Source organism: Halichoerus grypus, chromosome 3 (genome assembly GCF_964656455.1).
Source record: "Halichoerus grypus chromosome 3, mHalGry1.hap1.1, whole genome shotgun sequence".
In the NCBI taxonomy this organism is placed as follows: domain Eukaryota; kingdom Metazoa; phylum Chordata; class Mammalia; order Carnivora; family Phocidae; genus Halichoerus; species Halichoerus grypus.
The window spans coordinates 40,188,756-40,211,066 of record NC_135714.1 but is presented as its reverse complement, the minus strand read 5'-3'; the positions used below and the strand labels follow the sequence as shown (position 1 = coordinate 40,211,066).

General features: G+C 36.9%; 1 protein-coding gene across 3 annotated transcripts in view; it reads left to right on the top strand.

Annotated features, from left to right (window-relative positions):
* Nucleotides 1-22,311, top strand: part of FRYL (FRY like transcription coactivator) — a 255,835-nt gene that overhangs the window by 67,081 nt on the left and 166,443 nt on the right. Inside the window, exon 1 of one of the 3 annotated variants that reach the window (XM_036093014.2) lies at nucleotides 14,115-14,171. The exons of 1 other annotated variant lie outside the window; for it this stretch is intronic. Coding sequence is in view for 1 of the 2 variants with exons in the window: in XM_078068585.1 (XP_077924711.1) it covers nucleotides 21,742-21,814 (73 nt within the window). In the remaining variant the exon portion in view is untranslated. Of the gene's footprint in view, nucleotides 1-14,114; nucleotides 14,172-21,662; nucleotides 21,815-22,311 lie in introns of those variants that run through there. One more of the 3 variants, XM_078068585.1, reaches the window with a different exon arrangement.

The window sequence follows — 22,311 nt, the reverse complement described above, 5'->3', positions numbered from 1 at the left end:
TTAAATGAATGGAATAAAAAATAATTGACTTCACAATTAATGTGGTAGAAGAATGAGGATTAAACACTTAGCAATTCAGAACCAGAACTTTGCTTGTTTTTACATTACAATTTTTCTTTTAAGATTTTATTTATTTATTTGAGAGAGAGAGTGCGCGCGAGAGCGTGCGTGCGCACACGAGCCTGGGGAGTGGCAGAGGGAGAGGGAAAAGGAGACTCCCCGCTGGGCAGGGATGCAGGGCTTCATCCCAGGACCCTGGGATCATGACCTGAGCCAAAGGCAGACACTTAACTACCTAAGCCACCTAGGCGCCCCTTTGCATTACAATTTTTCCTGCTATCTATATAGACTCTTTTATGCTTCATCTTTTAAAATATGTAAATTATTTTCTTCATGTTGAGTATTAGAAGAATGAGAGTGTGCTTGTGTTTCACTGAGTCAGATTTGTTTTTTTATTATTAAAATGTATATCCTTCAAAGTGATAAATTGGATTACGTAGGGAGTTTACTCCTTAGCTGATCCTTCTGTTTATTTCCTTCTTGCTCACTTTGTACTCCCACCAGAGGGCAGGCAAAGGAAAGGAGAAAAGAAGATACTAATTTCAGTTCTCAAAGTCTTAATGTAGGCACCTTTCAATGACATATTTTGTCATACTTCTGGACTACATTAAGGCAGTAGGATCAGCTACTTTTGCTATTTGAAAATATTTAGTAGAATGCTCAGTTATTTGGAATTAAATTCTGTAAGGTTGATTACTGGGTTTATAGAACTAAATATTTATACTTTAAATTCTTCAATTTTATCTTCTTTAGATCCATATATTTTTAAATTATCAATCTTTTTTTTGGGGGGTAATTCGTGCTAAAGTTTTCATTGCTACTATTGATAATTACCATTGATTGTACTGAGTTTTGTTGTGTGTTTACAAGTACATTGGAATATTCACAATACAGTATAAAGTTTTAAATTACTGTTTTTAATGTCCCACAAAACTTGATGTTTCTGAGGTCTCAGTGAATTTTCAGAATGATTAGAATTATCTTTTGAATACAAGTTACTGTTTTGCATTTCAGTTGTAAGTTTCTTTAAAAGTAAGACACGCCCCAAAGGAAAGTAAATTTGTCTTAACATGATCACAGCTTAGATTTTCAAAGTCTAAATGTTAAACCAAGTGGATGCTAAACATTTTATCGTCTCCATATTGCTGTTAACACCCACTGTACATGTACGTGTACGTCTGTGTATGAACGAAGTGCGGTTTCATGGGCTGGAACTGTTTGGTTTGTTATCAGTGTGAACAGCAAATGTCTTAAAAATCAGCTTCAGAACAGCTGACAGTTGACCTGCTGGCGTTTAGCACCACCTCCGTTCACATGACATTTCCTTGCTATTTTACACGAATAGTGCACCTTACCTTCTCATCAGGAAGTGGGTGCAAGCACCTTTCCATGTGCTTGTGGGTCTAGTAATGCAGAAGAACCTTACAATGGATTTTTTAAAGAGAGTCATTCCTCCCATTCTTTCGGGAGATGTGGTTTTGGATACCAGAGATAGTTTTCGGGAAGGCTCCCCAAGATTACTTAAGATGAGACGTCTTAGTGTGCTTTCCTCAGAGAAGATTGTAGATGAGAAAGATGGAATCCATGTCTGCCACAGTAAATATGACAGATACCCACATCAACAACTAGGTAAAGTAAAGATGTATGATTTTCAATTCTTTAAAATATTTTAGGAAAGTAAAATTATTTTTACAAGTATGGTCTAGTGAGCATATATCTTTATTTTGAAAATCAAGTTTAAACATTAAAAATGTTCAATATAGTAGATGAATATTTGATCTAAAATTTTTTAGTATCAAAATTGTTGTTTTGAGTTTAGATGAAGAAATATTGATGCTATAAATCAAGATTAAAGCCATTAATAAAAGAAAAAGTTTGGCGATCTTTGGAAAATATTTTGATGAATAAGTGTTATACTTACTGAAAAAATGCTATTGGTACAACCTATGGGATATGTAAATGAAAATTAAGATATGAATTTTATCTATCACTATAGAAGCCACTTAAATTTTGTTCAAAAAATATATCCCATTCTTAGGAAAAAAAAAATATATATCCCATTCTTTTGTTCTGAAGATAGTAGATATTTGGGGTAAAATGTCAAAGTCACATCTTGAATATAATTATTATTTTGTGTCCTAGTGTCTTTGTTTCCCATAGTCCTGCAAAATTGAATTTAACACCTTTTAAAGTCTGAGAGGAAGATAGTTATTATGTATTAGGAGAAAAATCAGTTTTGCGTATAGTAATTAGCAAATATTAAAAGACAGGAAAATCCTTTAGGAAGAAGAGGGAAAAATGCTTTAAGTTTTTACATTTTTGACTAAAACACTTTAAAATGTTCTGTATGAGCTTTTTAATCTTAGGGAATAAATACAGGCTCATATAAATTAATATTTAGTAGAAAGAAGAGAGTTTCTGTAAACCCCATACAAATTTGATATATATTTTTATAGCTGTTTTCTATGCATATTTTAATAGGCACATACACATTTTTATTTGTAGAATTTAATAATGAGATTTACTATCCAAACTGTTCTGATACTTGCGTTTTCATTTAATATATCCTAAACATCTTTCTGTCTCACTTAAAATGCTCTCCATTGTGTGGATATAATAATTTATTCAATCAGTGTCTTATTGATGAACATTTAGAATGATTTCAATTTTTAGTTATTAAAAATAATTATGTAATAAATATCCCTTGGTATATCACTTTATACTTTTGTATGATTACTTCTCAGTATAAATTTCTGTGCATTTTAAATTTTGATAAACAATGCCAAATAACCTTTCAAAAATTTCTCAATTTAAGCTCCCCAGGGCAGGGGGTGTCCCTGTTTTTTTGTATTCTTCCTAACACTTTTTCTTGTCAGCTTAAAAAATAAGGTCATGTTTATGAGAAACCATATATTTTGTTTTAAAAATATCAATTATGTAAAAGAAAGGAGAAGGAGCTTTTAAGTTTTAAGAAGAAATATATGTTGTCATTTACAATGTACTGGTGAGAAGTCATTTTTCATGCTCTTCACTTACTTGGGTGGATGACGTAGAGGTGAGGCTGCTGATGGATTAGTGTGTCTTAAATTAAAATCTGTAAGTTGTTCAGCCCTTAGTTTTTTGTTCAGCAGTGTATGTGTATGTGAAACATATTAATATATTTATATGTGCAGTTATTTAAGTTATTAAAAATTTACCTTTCCTTTAACTTTCACTCTTGAATCATTTGGTTTTCTTTACTGTGCCATGAACAGTATGGTTAGACTTGATGCTTAAATGTAATATGCTATGCCCATTAGTTTAATAGGACTCTTTTTTTTTTTAATTTAAAGACTATCTTACACCTTTTTGAACATAGCACACATATTATAAAGTGTGATAGATAATTAGGGGCATGTAGGCGGCTCAGTTGGTTACACGTCTGACTCTTGATTTCTGCTTGGTCATGATCTCAGGGTCTTGAGATCAAGCCCTGCATCGGGCTCTGCACTGAGTGTGGAGCCTGCTTGAGATTCTCTCTTCCTCTCCTTCTGCCCCTCCCCCCACTGGTGTGCTCTCTCTCTCTCAAAAAAAGTGTAACAATCAGATTTGTAATTTGTTAATTTGCAAATAAACACTCAAGTTAATGATTAAGAATTTTCTATAGTATCTTTCTTTTTACCAATCACGGTCAAAGCAAAGCAGAATCATGGAGTACTGAAGAATCTGTTGTCTGAAATTTCAGAGGCCTCAAGTTTTTTGCAGAATAACTCTTGCCCGGTTTTTCTCTTCAGGAATAAAATTCAGCTTCGTGGTGGAGTGACTTAAAATTAATTGACAGGACTTCTTAGGCAATTTCTGTACAGAGATTCGGTCTTAAAATGTTTGGTTCTTAAATTTAAATTTACTGATCAAATTCCTTCTTCTTGAATCTCAAGATTTGATACTAAATTTATATCGTACATAAGAATAAGACACACATGATTCACAGCAATGTGCAAATAGGTTGCTTCGAACTCAGCTTGAATGAATTTTACTTCCTGTTTACTGGTGGTTCTGGGATAGAGATAATGCAGTACTTTAGCCAGAAGTCATGCAAATATGACTGGGTACAGTTCTTCTAAGGGGTGTTACAGTTTTGTTCATGCAATGAAAGGAGAAATGAAGACTATGAAGAGATTTCATATCACTAATGCAAAGAAGGAACTATTCTTTTAGAGAGAGACTAGGGTGACCTCTCATAGCTTTGTACTTGGATCTGTTGCCAACTTATTTACTTGTTAATTCAAAATGGGAGGTGTGATTTCTAGGGGATGTTAGACAAGATTGTAAAATGGGTAGATAACTATACTTTTGTGAGAGAATCAATTGAGAATAAGCTAGTCTGCAATATATAGAAATTTACCTGCTACTACTTATAACTCCAGAAGTTTTTATGGATGCATAGGGTTTCCTTAACAAAAATATGCATAGAATTTTGAGGTATTTGCAGGGTTGATATTTTGAACATTTTTCTTTGCTTTTGATCAATTTTTTCATTTTTCCACTAAATATTAAGTTAACTTAATGTTTTAAGAATTTTGTAGAAATTCTCAACTCACTGGATTTACCGGAGATCCTTTGTTTCTCTGTAAAATATCTTAACAAATGCCTGTGGTACACTGTGCACTGTCCAAAGCCTTTCCCACCATTTTTGCACCCAACAGGTTAAATTGTGTGGGCTTACCAAGAGTTGGCTGTGTTTTAAGCCAAACCTGTTTATGCCAGTTATGCTTGTAATTGTGATCATGTAACTTAATTAGGTATTACATAATTCAGTGAAGTATGAGACTGAAAAGAAGGGGTTGTTTTGGTGTAAACAAGGTTGACTGCTTTGGTCAGACTCCATAAAAGTCAATTCCTAAAAAAAAGGGGGGGGGCGTTTGAATTACATGTAGATCGGAGAAGTGTGTAAGATCAGAAGGGTTTTCTCCTCAGATACCTTCAACTTCCCTTTCCACTTTGAAGAAATTGAAATTGGGAATCATAGACGATGTAGATAGGTTGGACTTTAGGCAAGGCAGACAATGCTGTGATCAGCAAATTCACCTTAGGGACTTGGCACTATATCAAAATGCTAGGGAATAAATCATGGATTTTATATTTTAAGTTAAAACCTTTAGTGGACCTATTGATCATTGTTTCCCCTGATTCCATCTTTAATGGAGCTTTTTGATTAGATGATTAGCTAACCGTTGTAATTTATAGTAAAGGAACTCTGCTGTATATAGTTGTGTAATGTTGCAGTTTTGTTAAAGAAGTAAATTGTTTATTTTCTGTCCCAACTTCCTTAATGGAAAAAAGGAATTGGGGCGCCTGGGTGGCTCAGTTGTTAAGCGTCTGCCTTCGGCTCAGGTCATGATCCCAGGGTCCTGGGATCGAGCCCCACATCGGGCTCCCGGCTCCGCAGGAAGCCTGCTTCTCCCTCTCCCACTCCCCCTGCTTGTGTTCCCTCTCTCGCTGTGTCTCTCTCTGTCAAATAAATAAATAAAATCTTTAAAAAAAAAAAAAAAAAAAAAAAAAAGAAAAAAGGAATCAAGATGTTCATGGTATGTAATCTTATTCCTAACATGCTTAACTATCCATATATTTTTGGTGAAGAGTCCTAATCATGTGGTCATAGACTGATTTCACTGATAAATATTGGTAGAATTGGCATAAATGATATCTATCTTCAGGCATAAAAGTTGGTGGGGAGAAAATGCCCTTCACTGATTGAGAATATACTACCATGTTGTCCAGTCACTGAAGAACAGTGACTATTAGGCATAGTCATGAGTCAGATCCTAAGAATCAGGCAGTGTGTTTCCACAGGCTTCTATTGTGACAGCTGCAAAGTCCTTGCATCTCCAAGATTGGGTTATTTTTATTCTGATGGAATCAACCTTAATTTTCTCTTTGGAGTCAAGAATAAGTGTAAATACGTTATAAGATTGACTGTATAATTGCCAGGAACAGAGATGATTGAACAGAACTGAGTATATATCAACATTAAGGATGGAAGAAACTTTTGAGCACCTCTGTATTCTGGCCACTGTTTTCTTGTTTTACCAATAACTTAATTTTGTCTACTTATTTAGTGCATACCCCAGATAGAAAGTAAGTTGAGCATAGACTCTGCCTACTGATGTGTTCCAGGACCTGAAACATAATAGTTGCTCAATGAGGGACTGGTTGAAGGAGAAAATGTTCTCTAAGTCCTCCTGCAAACCTTGTGAGATATAGGTTGTTGTACGAAGTTTTAAAACTTCAGAGGGGCTTAAGCGAATTATTTGAGGTCTTTTAGCTCCTAAGTGGTAGCCGTGGCTTTAAAGTCAGGCACTTGTTCCTTGTACTCCATCTTGCTGCAGTGTCTGAGATTTTCAAATCTTTATGTATGAAATATATTTTTTTAAAGAGTAGGGCATCTGTCAAGTTTAATTGTGCCACTAAAGTACATACCCTTTTTGGGGGGGGTGATTTCATTTTAATTAAGAGCTATATTTCAATAGGAAGAAACTTTAGTTCCAAAATAAAGCATTACTCTTTGAGACCCTGTGTTTGGCTTTAATGAGCAGTTGATAATTATTTTTATAACACTCTGGTTACATAAGCTGATGAAGTGAATAGCCGTTTCATGTGAGTTTTACAAAAACCATTAAGAGGCACACATTGGGATGCCATTCCATTTTATTACAAAGTGTTAATGACTCCATGGGATAATAAACATTTAAATAGTATACTGGTATACTTCTCTTGAGGTATTCGGCACAGCTCACTAGCAGGGACAAAGCAGAATGTAGCACTTAGTATAAAATTCCAAATACCTCTTGGTTGAGTTTTATTTTTTAATTTATTTAAATTTTTTTTAGATTTTATTTGTCAGAGCGAGCACAAGCGGGGGAGGGGGGAGCGGCAGGCAGAGGGGGAGGCAGGCTCCCTGCTGAGCAGGGAGCCGAACTCGATCCCAGGACCCTGGGATCATGACCTGAGCTGAAGGCAGATGCTTAACTGACTGAGCCACCCAGGCGTCCCTCTTGGTTGAGTTTTGAAGGCTGCTATCTGTATTTGACTAGTAAAGAAAAGGGGGTGCTGTTACTGACTGGATTTCCTTAATAAGTGATTTTTCCAGTTTTGTTTTTTGCAAAACCGTTGCTCTCCATGGTCAGATTTTATATCTCCAGAATAGCTCATTTTTGTTTGATACGCCCTGTATTGGGTAGCAGAGTAGCGTGGCAGGCCAGTTTAGAAAGGAATGAGATGGGTAAAGAGTGATTGAAGTCTTCTTCAGAGACTGGACTATTAATAGAGAGTTTAGAGGAGGTCGTGGGAGAACACAGAGATGAGGTTTTCTTCTGACACTTCTGCTGGTAGAGAACAGACCTAAGGAGATGGGAGAATCGTATGGAATTCAAATGTGATAAAAAGGATGGTGGGAAAGGCAATGTCTGGGAAGAACCTGAGCTCCAAAGAATAATCCGTCTGCTATGGAATTTCTGGCCTGACCCAAATGATACTTTGTGTAAATATGTGAAGGAGTTCAGGAATTTTTCTTGCTCATACAAGTGGGATTTGGAAGCATTGGGCTTTCATAGTGTCATGAAATCCAGCAGCGTCCCTGCCTTGAGAGAGCCTTTGGAGCACTTCTCAGGCTGCAGTCATCGGAGGACGTAGAAGCCTTGTTGCGTGTTCTAGTCACGCCTTCTCTGCATCTGTGAGAATTCTCGTGATCGAGCTATCGGCAAGACCCCCAGCAGCGACAGGAAAGAGGCAGTGGAGGACCGTGAAAGGAGCCGAGTGGGCCTTGATCCAGACGGAGCTGAGCTGAGCTCGCGTGGTGACTGGCTATGTGTCCTTCATCTCTCTCGGCCAGTTAACCTCACCTCTCCATTTGAATGATAGCTTCTTTTGTAGCATTGTTTTTGAGATTATTAAAAAAAAAATGGCAGCAGAATTGACACGTAGTTTAATACACGGTGGCTTTCATTATTTACGAGAAGTTTTGGAGTTTTGACTTGGAGGTAGATGAATCATGTCTAACGAGAATTTATCCTTGGATCATTGCATCCTAGAAAATAGTCTAGGAATTTGGATCTAGGTCTTTTATTGTGCCTAATTCCAAAAACTTGTGATTTATAGCGGCATGATAGTTCACAGGAGCTGGGGCTGAGGCACTTTTTCCTGTGCTCCCTTCTTGGTCCGCAATGTGTGTGCTCCTCCGGATAACCACCGCCAAATGATTGGAGGATGCAGATACAAAGGTTTTTGGAAGTTAGTGCAGCAGCGTGACCTTGTACTTCCTTGTGGTTAGTTTTTTGTTGTTGTTGTTGTTTTGTTTTTAATTATTTATTTATTTTTTAAGATTTTATTTATTTGGCAGAGAGAGACACAGCGAGAGAGGGAACAGAAGCAGGGGGAGTGGGAGAGGGAGAAGCAGGCCTCCCGCCGAGCAGGGAGCCCGATGCGGGGCTCGATCCCAGGACCCTGGGATCATGACCTGAGCCGAAGGCAGACGCTTAACCGACTGAGCCACCCAGGTGTCCCTCTCTTGGTTGTTTTTAAAGTTAGTCTAACACTTCATAAGAAAGATCATTTTAGACTGTCTCCTCACGTGGATGTTTATTTTTTTTTTTTATTGGCACAGTTAAGTATGGCTTGAGTTGGGGTCAGGGTTTTACTTCCTTGGCCTTTAGAAAGGATTTGCAAGAAACTTAATTGAAGTAAAGATGCATCTGTCTCCCTTTTTAAGGGGGCCTGGAATAGTCTCCGCCCCCCCCTCCCCATTTACTGTGCTGTTTCCTAATCACAGAACTGATACTCCCCCACTGGGTACTGGTTGTGTTTGATACTAGTTGTTAAAATATTACAATTCTTCCTCTCAATTGAAGGTATTACATCTAGGATAAAATAGTTGAAATGACGTAGGTAAGAAAAATATATAACTAAATAAATATTAGGCAAAATATATTGAAATAATAAAGGCATAAAAAGGTGAATAAGAGGATAAATAATATCTATATCGGAAGATATTAAGGAAACAATGAAGACGAGGTTAAAAACAAGCACAGTAAAAATAGGTACAGATGACTAAAGCTGAATGTAAGTTTAAAATGTAACTAAAGGAATATACTGGAAAAGTTAAACAAAAAATAAAGTGTGCTATAAAAGGAGTTCGGGAAGCAGCGTATGGGCCAAAGGTTAACTCCACCCATGTACAAGCAGGAGCCTTTGGATTGAGACAACCGTGGACTCAGCTTCCAGTCCTGGCCATGTCCCGGATCTGCAGCTCTGTGGGGGCCACCGAGGTCTCTGCGTGGCTATCCTTGGGTTTAAATCTTTTCCCTCACCCTCAGCCTCAGTTAATTACTCTTTGTGTCAGGACTCAAACTCGTTGTCCACTAGCTTCTGTTATTCCATTTAATGTAAAAGTATTGTTTCTTTTTACCAGATGGTGAGTTCTTTGTGAACAGAGTTGATCTTACCTATGTGGGGAGCCCCCAGAGCTTAGCCCCATGGCAGGTACTTAGGAAGCAGTTAGTAGATGTTGGTTGGATTTTAGAGTCCTCTCGCCTTTGGTTCTTGTCCTCCATGTCCCAGAGCAAGTCTTTACTTGTTCCTGAGAGCTGTTGTCAGTTGCCATATTTAGCCCACCAGGTTTTCCTTCAAAACCATCTAGTACAGTGTTCAGTAGGCCGTGGCTCCTGAGGCAAAACTAACCTTCCAGTAGCTTCAAAATGAAAACAGACCAACCAGAAACCCCAAACAAAATCCTCAAATCGTGCAGACAGTGATCTAGAACATAGGTCGGCAAACCTTTTCTGTAAAGGGCCAGATAGTAAATATTTTAGGTTTTGCAGGCTGCACATCTCTGCCCCAGCTACTTAGCTCTGACTTCCTAGAGCCGAAGGGGCCCAGACGATATGCAGATGAATGTGCACGGCTGTGTTCCCGTAAAACTCTACTTACAAAAATAGGCTATGAACCAGATCTGGCCTGTGGGCCGAAGTGTTCAAACCCCTAAACTAGAATATAGAAAAGAATATTGCTAACATCAGAGGGCTCCATGTGAGTAACTTACCTGGGAAGCAGAGAACGGAAGGCATCTAATGTTATACTTACTTGTATTTTCTACAGCCCTCTGAATAGTGTTTTATCCATAGTAGGTGTTCAATAAATATTTGTTGATTCAATTCAGGATCCAACTGTGTCACTTGTGCTCGCTGGGCTTCAGCTGTCTTATCTAAAATTTAATGGATTATGTTACGTGATCTTTAAAGTCTCTCCAGTTTAAAAAAAAACCTGTGACTCACCGACTGTTTGTGGAAGGCCAGATGGTTTATTCTTTAAAGTTAACAATTGTTGGCTTTATTACATTTCCCGTATGCCCTTAGTGTCCTGCTGAGTTCTGGAATGGTCACTTTTATCAATCGTTTTGTTTATGGTCTTTCCACATTGGAACTCACTCTCCTTCCTTTAGGCTCTATACCTTCCACCCATCTCTCACTCCATCTAACTACATATGTGGATAGAATACACACTTTGTCTGTTTTAATCATTAAATTTAATAAACCTAGCCATTTTTTTTATTGTTATTTAAAAGAATAAATTAGCTATAAAGGTAAGTAGATAATCTCAGGTGATTCTTTGTAGAAAGATGGCAGTTAAGATGAGGATCAGTCTGGTGGCTTAGAATTATATTTTTCTAAATTCTATATCAGCAAAGTGAACATTCCATCATTTGATTTATTCATTTAAATTGTTAAACATAACCCAAAATAACTTAATTATTACAGATGTAAATTATAGTCATCTTAACTAAATCCTAAAATCTTGTTTTTCTTAAATTTTTGATAGCTTTTTCTGTTTTTAAAGAATGATTTAAGACTAGGTAAGCTGTGTGATGATCTCTTATACTTTTCTCAAGAAGCGTAAGCCCCGTATATATTTCTAGTCTACTTGATAAAGAAACTTTAAAAAAAAAACTCTGAAACATTCTTTGTAAGAAATACAGAAAATTTATTTTTTAGGCCTCTGAATTTTCCTACTCTCTCTCTCTTTTTTTTTTTTTTTAAAGTAGGCTCCACACCCAGCATGGAGCCCAATGTGGGGCTTGAACTTACAACCCTGAGATCAAGACCTGAGCTTAGGTCAAGAGTCGGATGCTTAACCTACTGAGCCACCCAGGTGCCCCTTCCAATCTCTATTTTTAAATGAGTATACTTGTGTGCTAAAAATGGCATAAGCAAGATAATAGTATATTTAAAAATAAAAATATTAGTATATTTTAAAGTAGCTCTTCTTAAACTTTAATGTGCTTGAGAATGACCTAGGGAACTTATAAAAATATGGGTTCTGATTTACTGGGTTTAGAGTCGGGCTTTAAAGAAGATTATGAAGGCAGGTTTTTCCAAATTCCTTTTAATGCAGTATATGTTAAGGTGACCCATGCATAAATATTTTTCTGTGTTTTAGGCTTGCCCATTTAATTCTACTGGACAATCTCTTCATCTTTTCTTCCCACCCCCACTGGTATTCTGCTTGCTAAGTGTGGGTTTTTTGTCTGTCCATTTGGTTCCCTGTGCAGTTTATTGACACCTTCTTTCCTCTTCTGGTTTCGACCCTTCTACTTGATGGCAGCCTTTCTGACTCACCCCTTTGTTAATGATAAAAATTTGTAGTTGACTGAAAACTTACATGCAGTGTAGGAAAAATCCAGAAAGGCGAGTGTTGGCAGGAAATAGTGAGCCTTTACTTGGTAATGGGTGCTTCATGGATACAGTGACCATAGGTCTCCGTAGACCCTGGCCAGTTGTGGTTTAGACTCTGTTCTGGCATGTCATTGATAGGACCTACTTTTGTGCTCAAAAAAGTCTGGCTTTGGTCATTTTGTGTTCACCCTATTCATAGCTTATAGAATTTTATCTATCCTTTGCCAGTAGGATTGACCTATTATAATGCATATAATACTCTTTTCTTCCCAATACATCTGAATAATATATATTGATAATATATAATAATAATATATATATTGATATATTGAATAATAGATATTGATTATTGATAATAATATATATTTATGCCATTTTTAGCACACAAGTATCTTAGTACTAACAATTCTAGTTTTTTGGGAGGCAGTGAATATACATTATGTGTATTATAAAAATACAAATCTGATAAGTAGCTTTTTGAATGGAAAATTTTATTTTTATTTTTAAAATTATTTTTATTTATTTATTTATTTATTTTAAAGATTTTATTTATTTGACAGAGAGAGACACAGCGAGAGAGGGAACACAAGCAGGGGGAGAGGGAGAAGCAGGCTCCCCGCTGAGCAGGGAGCCTGACACGGGGCTCGATCCCAGGACCCTGGGATCATGACCTGAGCTGAAGACAGAAGCTTAACGACTGAGCCACCCAGGCGCCCCTATTATTATTTTTAAAGGTTTTATTTATTTGTCAGAGAGAGAGAGAGGGAAAGAGAGTGGCAGAGGCAGAGAGAGAAGCAGACTCCTCACTGAGCACGGAGACCAATGTGGGACTCGATCCCAGGACCCTGGGATCATGACCTGAGCCGAAGGCAGACTCTTAACCAACTGAGCCACCCAGGTGCCCCTATTTTTTTAATTATTTTTTAAAGTTTTATTTATTTCAAGCAATCTCTATACCTAATGAAGGGCTCAAACTCAACGACCCAGAGATCAAGAGTCACACGCTCTTCCGACTGAGCCAGATAGGCATCCCTGGAAAATTTTAAATCTGGGTTTTTATTAACAGTATCTTCAAAAATTATTTCAGACGATTGAAAATAATTTCTCATGTCCAGATAAGGATCTCAAGAATTTTAAATATATTCATAAACATTTTTTTTATTCAAGAAATAATAGTATCTTAGCACTGAGCCAAATAATAGCAAATTGGTATGGTTTGTGACGGCAAGGAAGAAAGTATGATTACAGGGTCTGGACTGTTTCATTTTAAGCAGAGGAAGCAATTTTTAAAAATATGTGAAACATAAAAATAACTTAAACCAAAAGCTAGGAACAAGTTGGTCTATTAATAAATACCCCGTGTCGGGAAGGTAACAGTAATTGCACCTTACAGAATACACAAGTAATATAATTGCTGCATAGGTAGCCACTCCCAAAATTATAGAGTATAGTTAAAAATGCTTCTTCACAGATTTTATGTTGCTAATTTGTGAATATATTGATGCATTGGGCCAATCTGTGACATTTGTATAGAACTTCTATTAGAAATCCTTTTATAGCTGTAACTATTAATTCAGAAACTTGATTTACATTTCTAAAGTAAGCAGTTAATGTGGACGTAACCTGAAACCTTTTTATCCAGAAACCTAGATGGAATTCTGGTCCGTTTCAGGAGCAGATTCCCTTCATTACTGACTTGTTTATTTTGTTGGCTCTTTCATAGTGCTATATTTGATTTATTGTCCCCCTCTCTCTCTCCCTCCCCCCCCCTTTTTTTTGTTTTGTTTCTCTCAGTTCAGCTGAATCCATTAATTTCTGGTTATTGTTGGCTAGGAGGTACTTGAAAATAATGAATTCATTTTTTCCCCCTCATCAGTGGAGAAGATGGAGAGAGAGCTTGTGGGGGTCTGTCTACTTCCCTTCTGTCTCTGTAGCCTCTTCTTATCTCTAGTCCTGACATCTCTTTTGTACTTTAGATTGGTGGAGCCCAAACTCTTGATGTGACTTACATCTGGCTCTTCCATGTTCAGTGCCACAATCCATGTAGTCACCTAAACCTAGGGTTCACTTTTGAGTATTTCAGCTTTTTTTTCCCTATCCTATTGGTCACCAAATATATCAAGAAGTATCTAGTAGGAAAAATTGGAATCTCTCTTATTGCCATCTTTATTGCTTTTTTCCTAATTACTGTAAGTATACTATGTATTTTTTTAGTCTTTTTCTCTCCCCTCAGCAGCTTATATTCAGGAGACTTCAGGAGAACCTCCTGAAGCCCATTCTCCACCTAACCATCGACTGGTCTGTCTCTCCTTGTTCCTGCTCAGAACTCTTCTCCAGTATCCAACTAATGATTTCAGTATTTCTTGGAGCCCTCTGGATATTTCAGGGGTTCTTTGCAAATCTCAGGTAAGTGAAAGGAAAAAAGTGGGTATGATGCTGGTACCCTAATCCTTGGTCAGCCACAGTTACTTTGATTTTAATCTATTTTCCTTTTTGGGTTTAAGCATAAAGATTCATTCTTCAGGAGATACATTGCTGAACAGATTTGAGATTTGATATTGTCCCCTCAGAGTGGCCATCCCTGATCACCCTAACTCAGTAGGGCCTCGTCTGGTTTTCTATGTCAGGAGGCCCACTCTATTGCCTTTACAGCCCTTAACAACAATTTGTAATTTTATATTTGCATGTTGGTATGTGGGGACTCCCCCCCCCCCCCAATCCAAATTCTTTATCTGCACCATTGTGCAGCCTTCCCAAGGGCACAAAGATCTGTTTTATTCACTAAATTATCATTTAGCACTTGGCATGGTGCTTCCAGTGTTTAAATAATTTATATTTAATATAATTAGTGACATGGTTGGGCTTAAATGTATCTTGTTATTATTTTCTATTTGTACCTTCTGTCTTGTTTTTTTCCCCCCTCTTTTGTTGCCTTCTTTTGGACTAATTGTATATTTTTTAGTATTGTAATTCTACTATTGGCTTTTTAAAACACTTTTTTTTTTTTTAAACTAGTTGCTTCAGAGTTTACAAAATGAATTTCAGCTTATCACAGTCTACTTTGAAATAATAACATAAATCTAATGTATAATGTAAGATCCTAAAATCTTATACTTCTATTTCTCCCCTCTATCCTTTGTACTATTGTAGTCAGATTTTTTATTTTTACGTATATTATGAACCTGACAGTATGTTAACCACTTCTGCCTTAAGCAGTCAATTAACTTAAAGTAATTTAAGATGAGACATGAAAGGTCTCTTTACCTGCATATATATACCGATTCTGGCATTCTTCATCAATTGTGTGAATTCAAGTTTTCATTTTGTATAATCTTGCTTCTGCCTGAAGAACCTTCTCTAACATTTTTTTTGTATGCAGATCTGTTCGTGACAGATTCTTTCAGCTTTTCTCTGTCTCAGAAAAGTTTTGCTTATATCTTTGCAAGCTATTTTCACTGGATATAGAAGTATAGGGCATTAGTTTCATGCTTTAAGCTTTTCAGCAATGTTATGGGTGAAGTGTTACCAACCAGAGACCCCTCTTAGAGACTCAGTGCCCAGGATAGTGCCTTGTAGAGTTTCAGATGAAACATTTGGGTTGACTTTTTATCTTTTTCCTCTGTGTGTAAATTATTTTCTTTGACTGCTTTTAAGATTTTCTCTTTGTCATTGGTTATCAGCAGTTTGATTATGGTGTGCCTTGGCATGGGTTTTTTGTTTTTGTTTTTTTTTTGTGTGTGTGTATTTATTCTTGCTTGAAGTTTGATGACAGTTTTGGATTTGTGGGCTTATAGTCTTCCTCAGTTTTAAAAAGTTTTTATTATTTCTTCAAAGAGTATTTTCTGTTCATTCCTCTCAGATGCCAATTACACATACGTTGGACGGTTTGGTGTTGCTCCAGAGGTCACTGAGGCTTTGAGCATTCTTTTTTTTTTTATTGTTTTGTCATCTGCACTTCACTTTGGAGCTACTGTTTCCATTTCTCCAAGTTTACTGATTTTTTTTTCTTCCCCCAAATCTAATCTTTTGTTGGTCCCATCTAGTGAATTTATTGTTATGGATAGAGAGTGTGTTTTATCTTTCAAAGTTGTATTTGAGTCTGCTTCTTATATCTTTTATTTTCTCTTCATTGTGTTTATTTTTTTTCCTTTAAGTCCTTGAGCCTATTTATAATAGCTTTTTAAAGAGCACAGGTGCTAATTCCATCATTTCTGTCATTTCTGGATCTCTATTGACTGATTTTTATGGGTCATATTCTCCTACATCGTGACAGATAATTTAATAGTAATTTTTAATAGTTTTAAAATATTTTTTATTGGATGCTGGACACTGTAAATGTGACATTGTTGAGAGCTACATTTTGTTACATTCTTTTAAAGACTGTCATTCTTTGTTCTGGAAGGCAGTACTTGCAGATAGCTTAATCCTTAGAGGCCTGTTGGATCCTTTGAAGCCATGTTAAGGAGGGTTTAAAGTAGTCTTTACGTTTCTGAAGTATCTACAGAATGCTCTGGCTATTCAACTATTATAGTTTCTTAGGCTTTTCTTGTTTTTCATTACCTTGATAATGCTGAGGTGTATTGCTTTGATAATTTGTACATGCTTCAGTTTAGGTTTATCTAATTTTTTTTTTTTTCATAGTTAGACTGGGGTGATGGCTTTTTGGTAAGAAGAACACAGAGGTAAAGTGCCATTTTTATCATAATCATATCAAGAGTGTGTACTCTTATCACTGATGGTGTTAACCTTGATCTCCTGGCTGACATAGGTTTCTCTAACAATACAATTATTCTTTTCTCCCTGCTATCTCTATTGTACCCTTTGGAAGGAAGCCACCAAATATATAGCTCATGCTTTTAAGGGTTGAGAGTAATGCTCCGTCTTCTTGAGGGTGAATTGTCTACATGAATTATTTGGAATTCTTCTGAATATGTCTCAGAGGTCCATGAGACCATTCTCAGATTTAACGATCAACTAGAAGGACTCACAGGACACAGCATATAGTTGTACTCACAGCTAGGCTTTATTACAGCATAAGGGTACTGTACAAAATTAACAAGTGAAAAGGCGTATGGGGCAAAATCCATGGGAAACCAGGTGCCAGCTTCCAGAGTTTCTTCCAGTAGCATTATAGAGGAGGCAGTTGATTCCCAGGTAGTGAGCTGTGACATTCCTGATGAAATTCATTAGAAACTTCGTGCCCAGGATTTTTACTGGGGCTGGTCACATAGGCATCCCCTGCCTGACACATCCCCAAGTTTTAGACTCCCTGAAGGAAAGCAGATATTTAGCATAAACCATATTGTTTGTACCAAGAGTTTAGCATAGTGAGCCATGCTTTTTAGTTCTGGGAATGGTGGGGCCCTTTTAAAATCGAAGTTCTTACATGGTAGCTAAGAGCCAATCTTGTGAGCAGACATTTCAAAGGATAACAGACCTGCTAGGTTAACTCTTTTCTGTACAATATGAGATTTGTCTCTTCTCTCTTACTTATTTACTTATTTATTTAATCATTTATTTTTATCAGTGTAGACTCATGGATATTTATTTTATACTTGGGGTTATATTCCAAAACTGCTTTGGCTATTGGCAGCCCTCTTTCGGTTGCCTCCCATATCCTTTTGCTATACCCACATTATTTTGTGTTTTGAGCCCTTTCCTACTTTCTGGCCCTACAAAAGATGTTCTAGGCTTATCATGTGTGTTCGTGCTCTAGCTTTAGGAATCAGCCATTTACCCAGGGAGCCCGGCTCCCTTTCTGTAGTGAAGTTTTAAAATGTTGAATTCATTGTAGAAAGTTTGGAAAATATATAAGAAGTAAGTAGAAAAGTAAGTGCACTAAGAAGTAAATGTTAATTACTGATATAATTATAGATAATTGCTGTTACTTTGTTGCATTACTTAATGAGAATCCAAAGAAAAATCTGAAGTAATTTTTATAACCATTTTTTCTTCTTTTTTACAAATTTTATTTATTTTTATTTTAAATTCCAGTATAGTTAACATACAGTTTATATTAGTTTCAGGTGTACAATACAATGATTCAACACTTCCATACATCACCCAGTGCTCATCACCACAAGTGCACCCCTTAATCCCCATCACCTATTTCCCCCATCCCCCCACCCTGTTTCTTCTTTGTATTTCAGGTGTAGTGTTAATTACCTAGTAGACCTGAGAGCATCTCTCCTTCCATACCTAAAGCCTTTCAATCTCTGTTCTAAACTCCAGAAAAAATATGGCCTTTTTGAAGAGGCCAAAATTTGAGGGGCTGTAGAAGGCTCTAGGAGTGGTAGGGTAGTTGACATTTTATATAGAAAAACTTGCCAAGTTTCTGGTTTTTATCATATTATAATTGTTTTGGATTACCAGTTTAATAATTTCTGAGATATTTTAAAAAGTGTTAATATAAGGGATAATGCTTATATTTTGCACCCTTTTTAAGGATGTTAACAGTTGACGACTTTTATTGCCTTTTAGATAAATTTCAGTGAATTGTCTGATAGTTTCTGTTAAATCCAAACTCCATTATATACTGGGGGACATTTTGTTCAGATCCTGTATTTAAATGGAGTATTTCTGAAGGATTTATTGAGAATTTTTCCTGGTACACATTTTTTTGGTGTATTAGAATATACCTCTATCTTCCTTCTACTTAGACATGTAAAGCAAGTAACTAATTCCATGAATCCTTAAAATGCCAGTGAAAAGGGCATAGAATTAAATGGAATTGATTAAAAGGAAGAGGGGAAACCTACTTTCTAACTCCTTGAGGGCAAGAGAATGGCCATGGTCATCTTTTGTATGTAATGCTTTATATTATCTGACCCAGGCCATGAGGATCTTAGCAAAGGCTGGTAATACTGAAATTGTGAAGTTCTTAAAAATATTCTAAATCTTATTTTTATTTTTGAAATCTTATCTTTTAAAAGCATTCTTTAATACATTATAACCTGAAAGGTAGAGAGTAGTATAGTTAGTTAAAGGAAATTATCCCAAATAGACTTTTCTGTTTTGCCAAAGATATGCCATTGAGAAATGGCATCTATGACTATCTTTCTATGGTGAGGATACCGAAAAATATATATGTATGATACAACTTGGAGAATTCTGAATTTATAGAAAGAATAAAACAGAGGACTGATATTTTGACTGGTCTTTGGCAAGCTTGCAATAAGCTCTAGGCTGTGTGTTTCTGTGATTAATCAATAGGTTAAAAATAGAGAACTCACTTGAAGAATGATGGGAGTATTATTATCTGTGTAGTAAGAAAATACAACTAGTAATTGAGGGATTGAGAAAGCATTCAGAATACTGTAGGTCTCTGCTACCCCAGTCTTCTAAAAGGATTGTTGGGTGCATATGTAGTTGTGGGTGGATATGTAGTTCTTCCGATTAATACGTGAGTGATTTGGGTGATACCGTTTTGGGAAGGGTTAGAAAGGAAATACTTATTCCATTGAAGTTTGTTAAATTTATGATTAATATTTGGAGTAGTAATATGACTTATTTTATTATTTGCATTTCAGAATAAAGTTCAGAGCCCAGGCTCTGCCCATACAGGCAGGCTTGTTGAATTATTTTCCATATAAATGGAAAGTGCCATTTTCCCTCACCCTCTGTCTATAAGGAAATCCTGATGTCAAATGGAACTTCCAGAACAAGCCCTGAAATTAATTTTATACATCTGTGTCCCAGAGCAGCTGTTAATTTGCCTTGGCTGTATATACATAGTAACAGACTGATTAGATAGAATAGAAACTGATATAATCTCTTAGATCCATGTAGACAAAACTTAAGCAGAAGAAAATGCTGTTTTTAAGGTTGTGAGAAAATCACCCGTTATTTAACCTCTACCCCCGCTCTCAAAAAAGTTCTCAGACTCTGATGTTCTATATGACAGTTAGTTTTGCTAGTTACAGTTTTTAAGGGTTTACCAGGAATGAACTTTGACTACTTTGGTGGGCCATTCTAGCCAAATAGTGTTGAGTAGCTTTTAAGATTTATATGAGGCTAGTAGACTTAGCTCAATAGGGGTAGAGAAAATATGGCTTGGGGTGTAGAAGGGTGGAGAGAATTACTCCTAATCTGGGTACATGTCCCCTAACTTGTCTGCTTGCTTAAATGGTTCAGTTCTGAGTCTTGGCACTTGATAGTATAGTTTGTTTGGGTTTAGATCAGCTTATTCCCTGAATCTGTTAACAGCTGTCTGATGAAAAGAGGATTGTATTGTCAAATCACTTTAGGGAATATTTTAATTGAAAAGAAAAATTAAACTGGTTTGTGTACAACTCAGAGCCCTTTGTTAATATACATTGTTAATGTGAAAGAATGGAATGTAGGAGGTAGTGTTTTTGGACTGTGGAATGCCCTTTATTCATGCAACACTGTGAGTCATTTGTGTTGCGTTTGACCAGGGGAAACCCTGCTCTTCACTGATTCGGAGAGGTCTCTGATCAAGACAATGTACCCAAACAATGTGTTTTGGTAGTGGGGGGTCTGTGTGATTAGCCTTTGCAGCCCTGGTTTGAATTTAGGTTTGGGGCCTTTTCAGAAGTAGGAATGGTCCAGACTTACTCCATATTTCTTGAACTACTCTGAAAAGGACAAGCTTTAAATGAAACTCTCAACAGTACTGTTACCACTGAATAGGTCTTAATGGATAGGATTATCTTTTTCCCTTAGTGTATGGAAGGATGTTCTTTTAGCTTTTAATACGGTGCCTAGCCATTTGGCTATGAATAAATTTATTCAGTTATGACTTTGATCACTGAATTTACTTATTCCTTGTGGTATTTAAAGGATACAATAGCATAAATGGGTCAATTCAAGTATATTGCCACATATGGAAAAACACATGCTCCCTTGACCTTCAGAGTCACAGTAAACTAATTATGAGGTCAAGACCTTTTTCTTCTGACAGTAACATAAAATATTTGTTGGGTTTGATTATGAAATTTTCCTACTATTTTGAAGAGCAGCTAGGCTTCTAACAATGTCAGTTTTCAGTTTTGAAACGGTTCCTATAGAATAAAGTTTTTAAAATATGCATTTTATTTGACCAGAAGATTTCTTGCTATTCATTGATATTCCGACTGTAAGATTTTCTAGGGGAGTTATGTGCTATATTAAGAATAGAAGGCCCTATGTTTTGAAATAATCCCATTATTATAATAGAGTTCCCTCTTTTGAATAAGTTGCATGCAGCAGAGGAAACTTTGTCCTGAGCTGAGCAGTTTTAGAGGGCCGATGGGGGCTCAGCCACAGTATTCATTACATCATCTTTTCATCCCATTAGCCAGCGTTCTGTCTGGTGGGTTAAGTGAGGCAGTGGGCTCTGTAGCATAAGCCTGCTGAGAAAGTCACTGCTTACTGCCTTGGGGTGTAGAAGGGTGGAGAGAATTACTCCTAAAATCACCTAAAGAAAACTGATGTTGGAGTGGGAAAAATACCACCGATTCTTTTTTCTTTTTTTCTTTCCTTTTTTCTTCTTTTTGGTCAGCTACTATAGGATGAGATTTAAAGATCTTACGCTAGACCTGAATTTATTTTTATTTCCAAGCCCCTAGTGAGAAAAGTTGGCATCCAAGGGCAGAGCTCTACCCTTGTGTGTTTACTAGCAGTCAGTACTGGCTACTGAAGGCAGCCGAGACCCAGCTCATCAAAGCCGGTAACAGGAACAGAGGCAGAGAAGATAATTGCGGCCACGTGTATGCCCACCGCAAGAAAGGTGACGATGTCCTTCAGGGCACTTGCAATAAACTTGTAAGCTTTCATTCAACTGGCGAGTTCATCTGCATTCAGCAGCGTTTCCACTATAGTTGTGCGTCACTGCGAGACTGCATGGTAATGAAGCCAGAGCACCGTGGGCCAGAACTCTGCTGCCTGCCAGAGAAGGGACGGCGGCTTGGAGGGAGAGCTCAACACGCCCGCTGCTGTTCCTCCTCCTGCTGCTGCTGCAGCCAGTTGACACACAATGTTGAGCCTACAGGATTCTGTGTTTTTTGAAATTAGCATAAAGTCCTTGTTAAAGTCCTGGAGCAGCAGCCGTAAGTATAAATATTCCCAAATGGGAGAAATGCTGATGTATGGTCGTGGCCCTTCCTTGCATGCTAATTCTTTAGACCAGTCCAAATAGAAGAAAAGCTGTTGGAAATAACACGAGGAGTATTCTCTTGGATGGTAATCAGTGAGACAGGTAGAAAATCTGGATGTGCACACACTGGGCAGTTGTAATATGGGCAGTTAAATAGTCTTTGACTGAAATTTACCAGCATTGGTTTTCTTGTTAATTTGTATCATTCTGGCAAAGTTTCTCTCAATTGGTCAAGCACAGGCGGGGAAATGACAGATAGACTCTGATCTCTGCAGGGTTATCGGATACCAGTACTGTTCCTCAGTTCTGTTAGGACAAAATGTTTGTTTGAAACACCATCAGCTATCCGAAAGCATCAGACGATTTAATGATCATAACTTTCCTCTATTCCTATAATTGAAGTTACAGTGAGTAATTTTCATATATATAGTGAATTTTCTGATAAAGAAC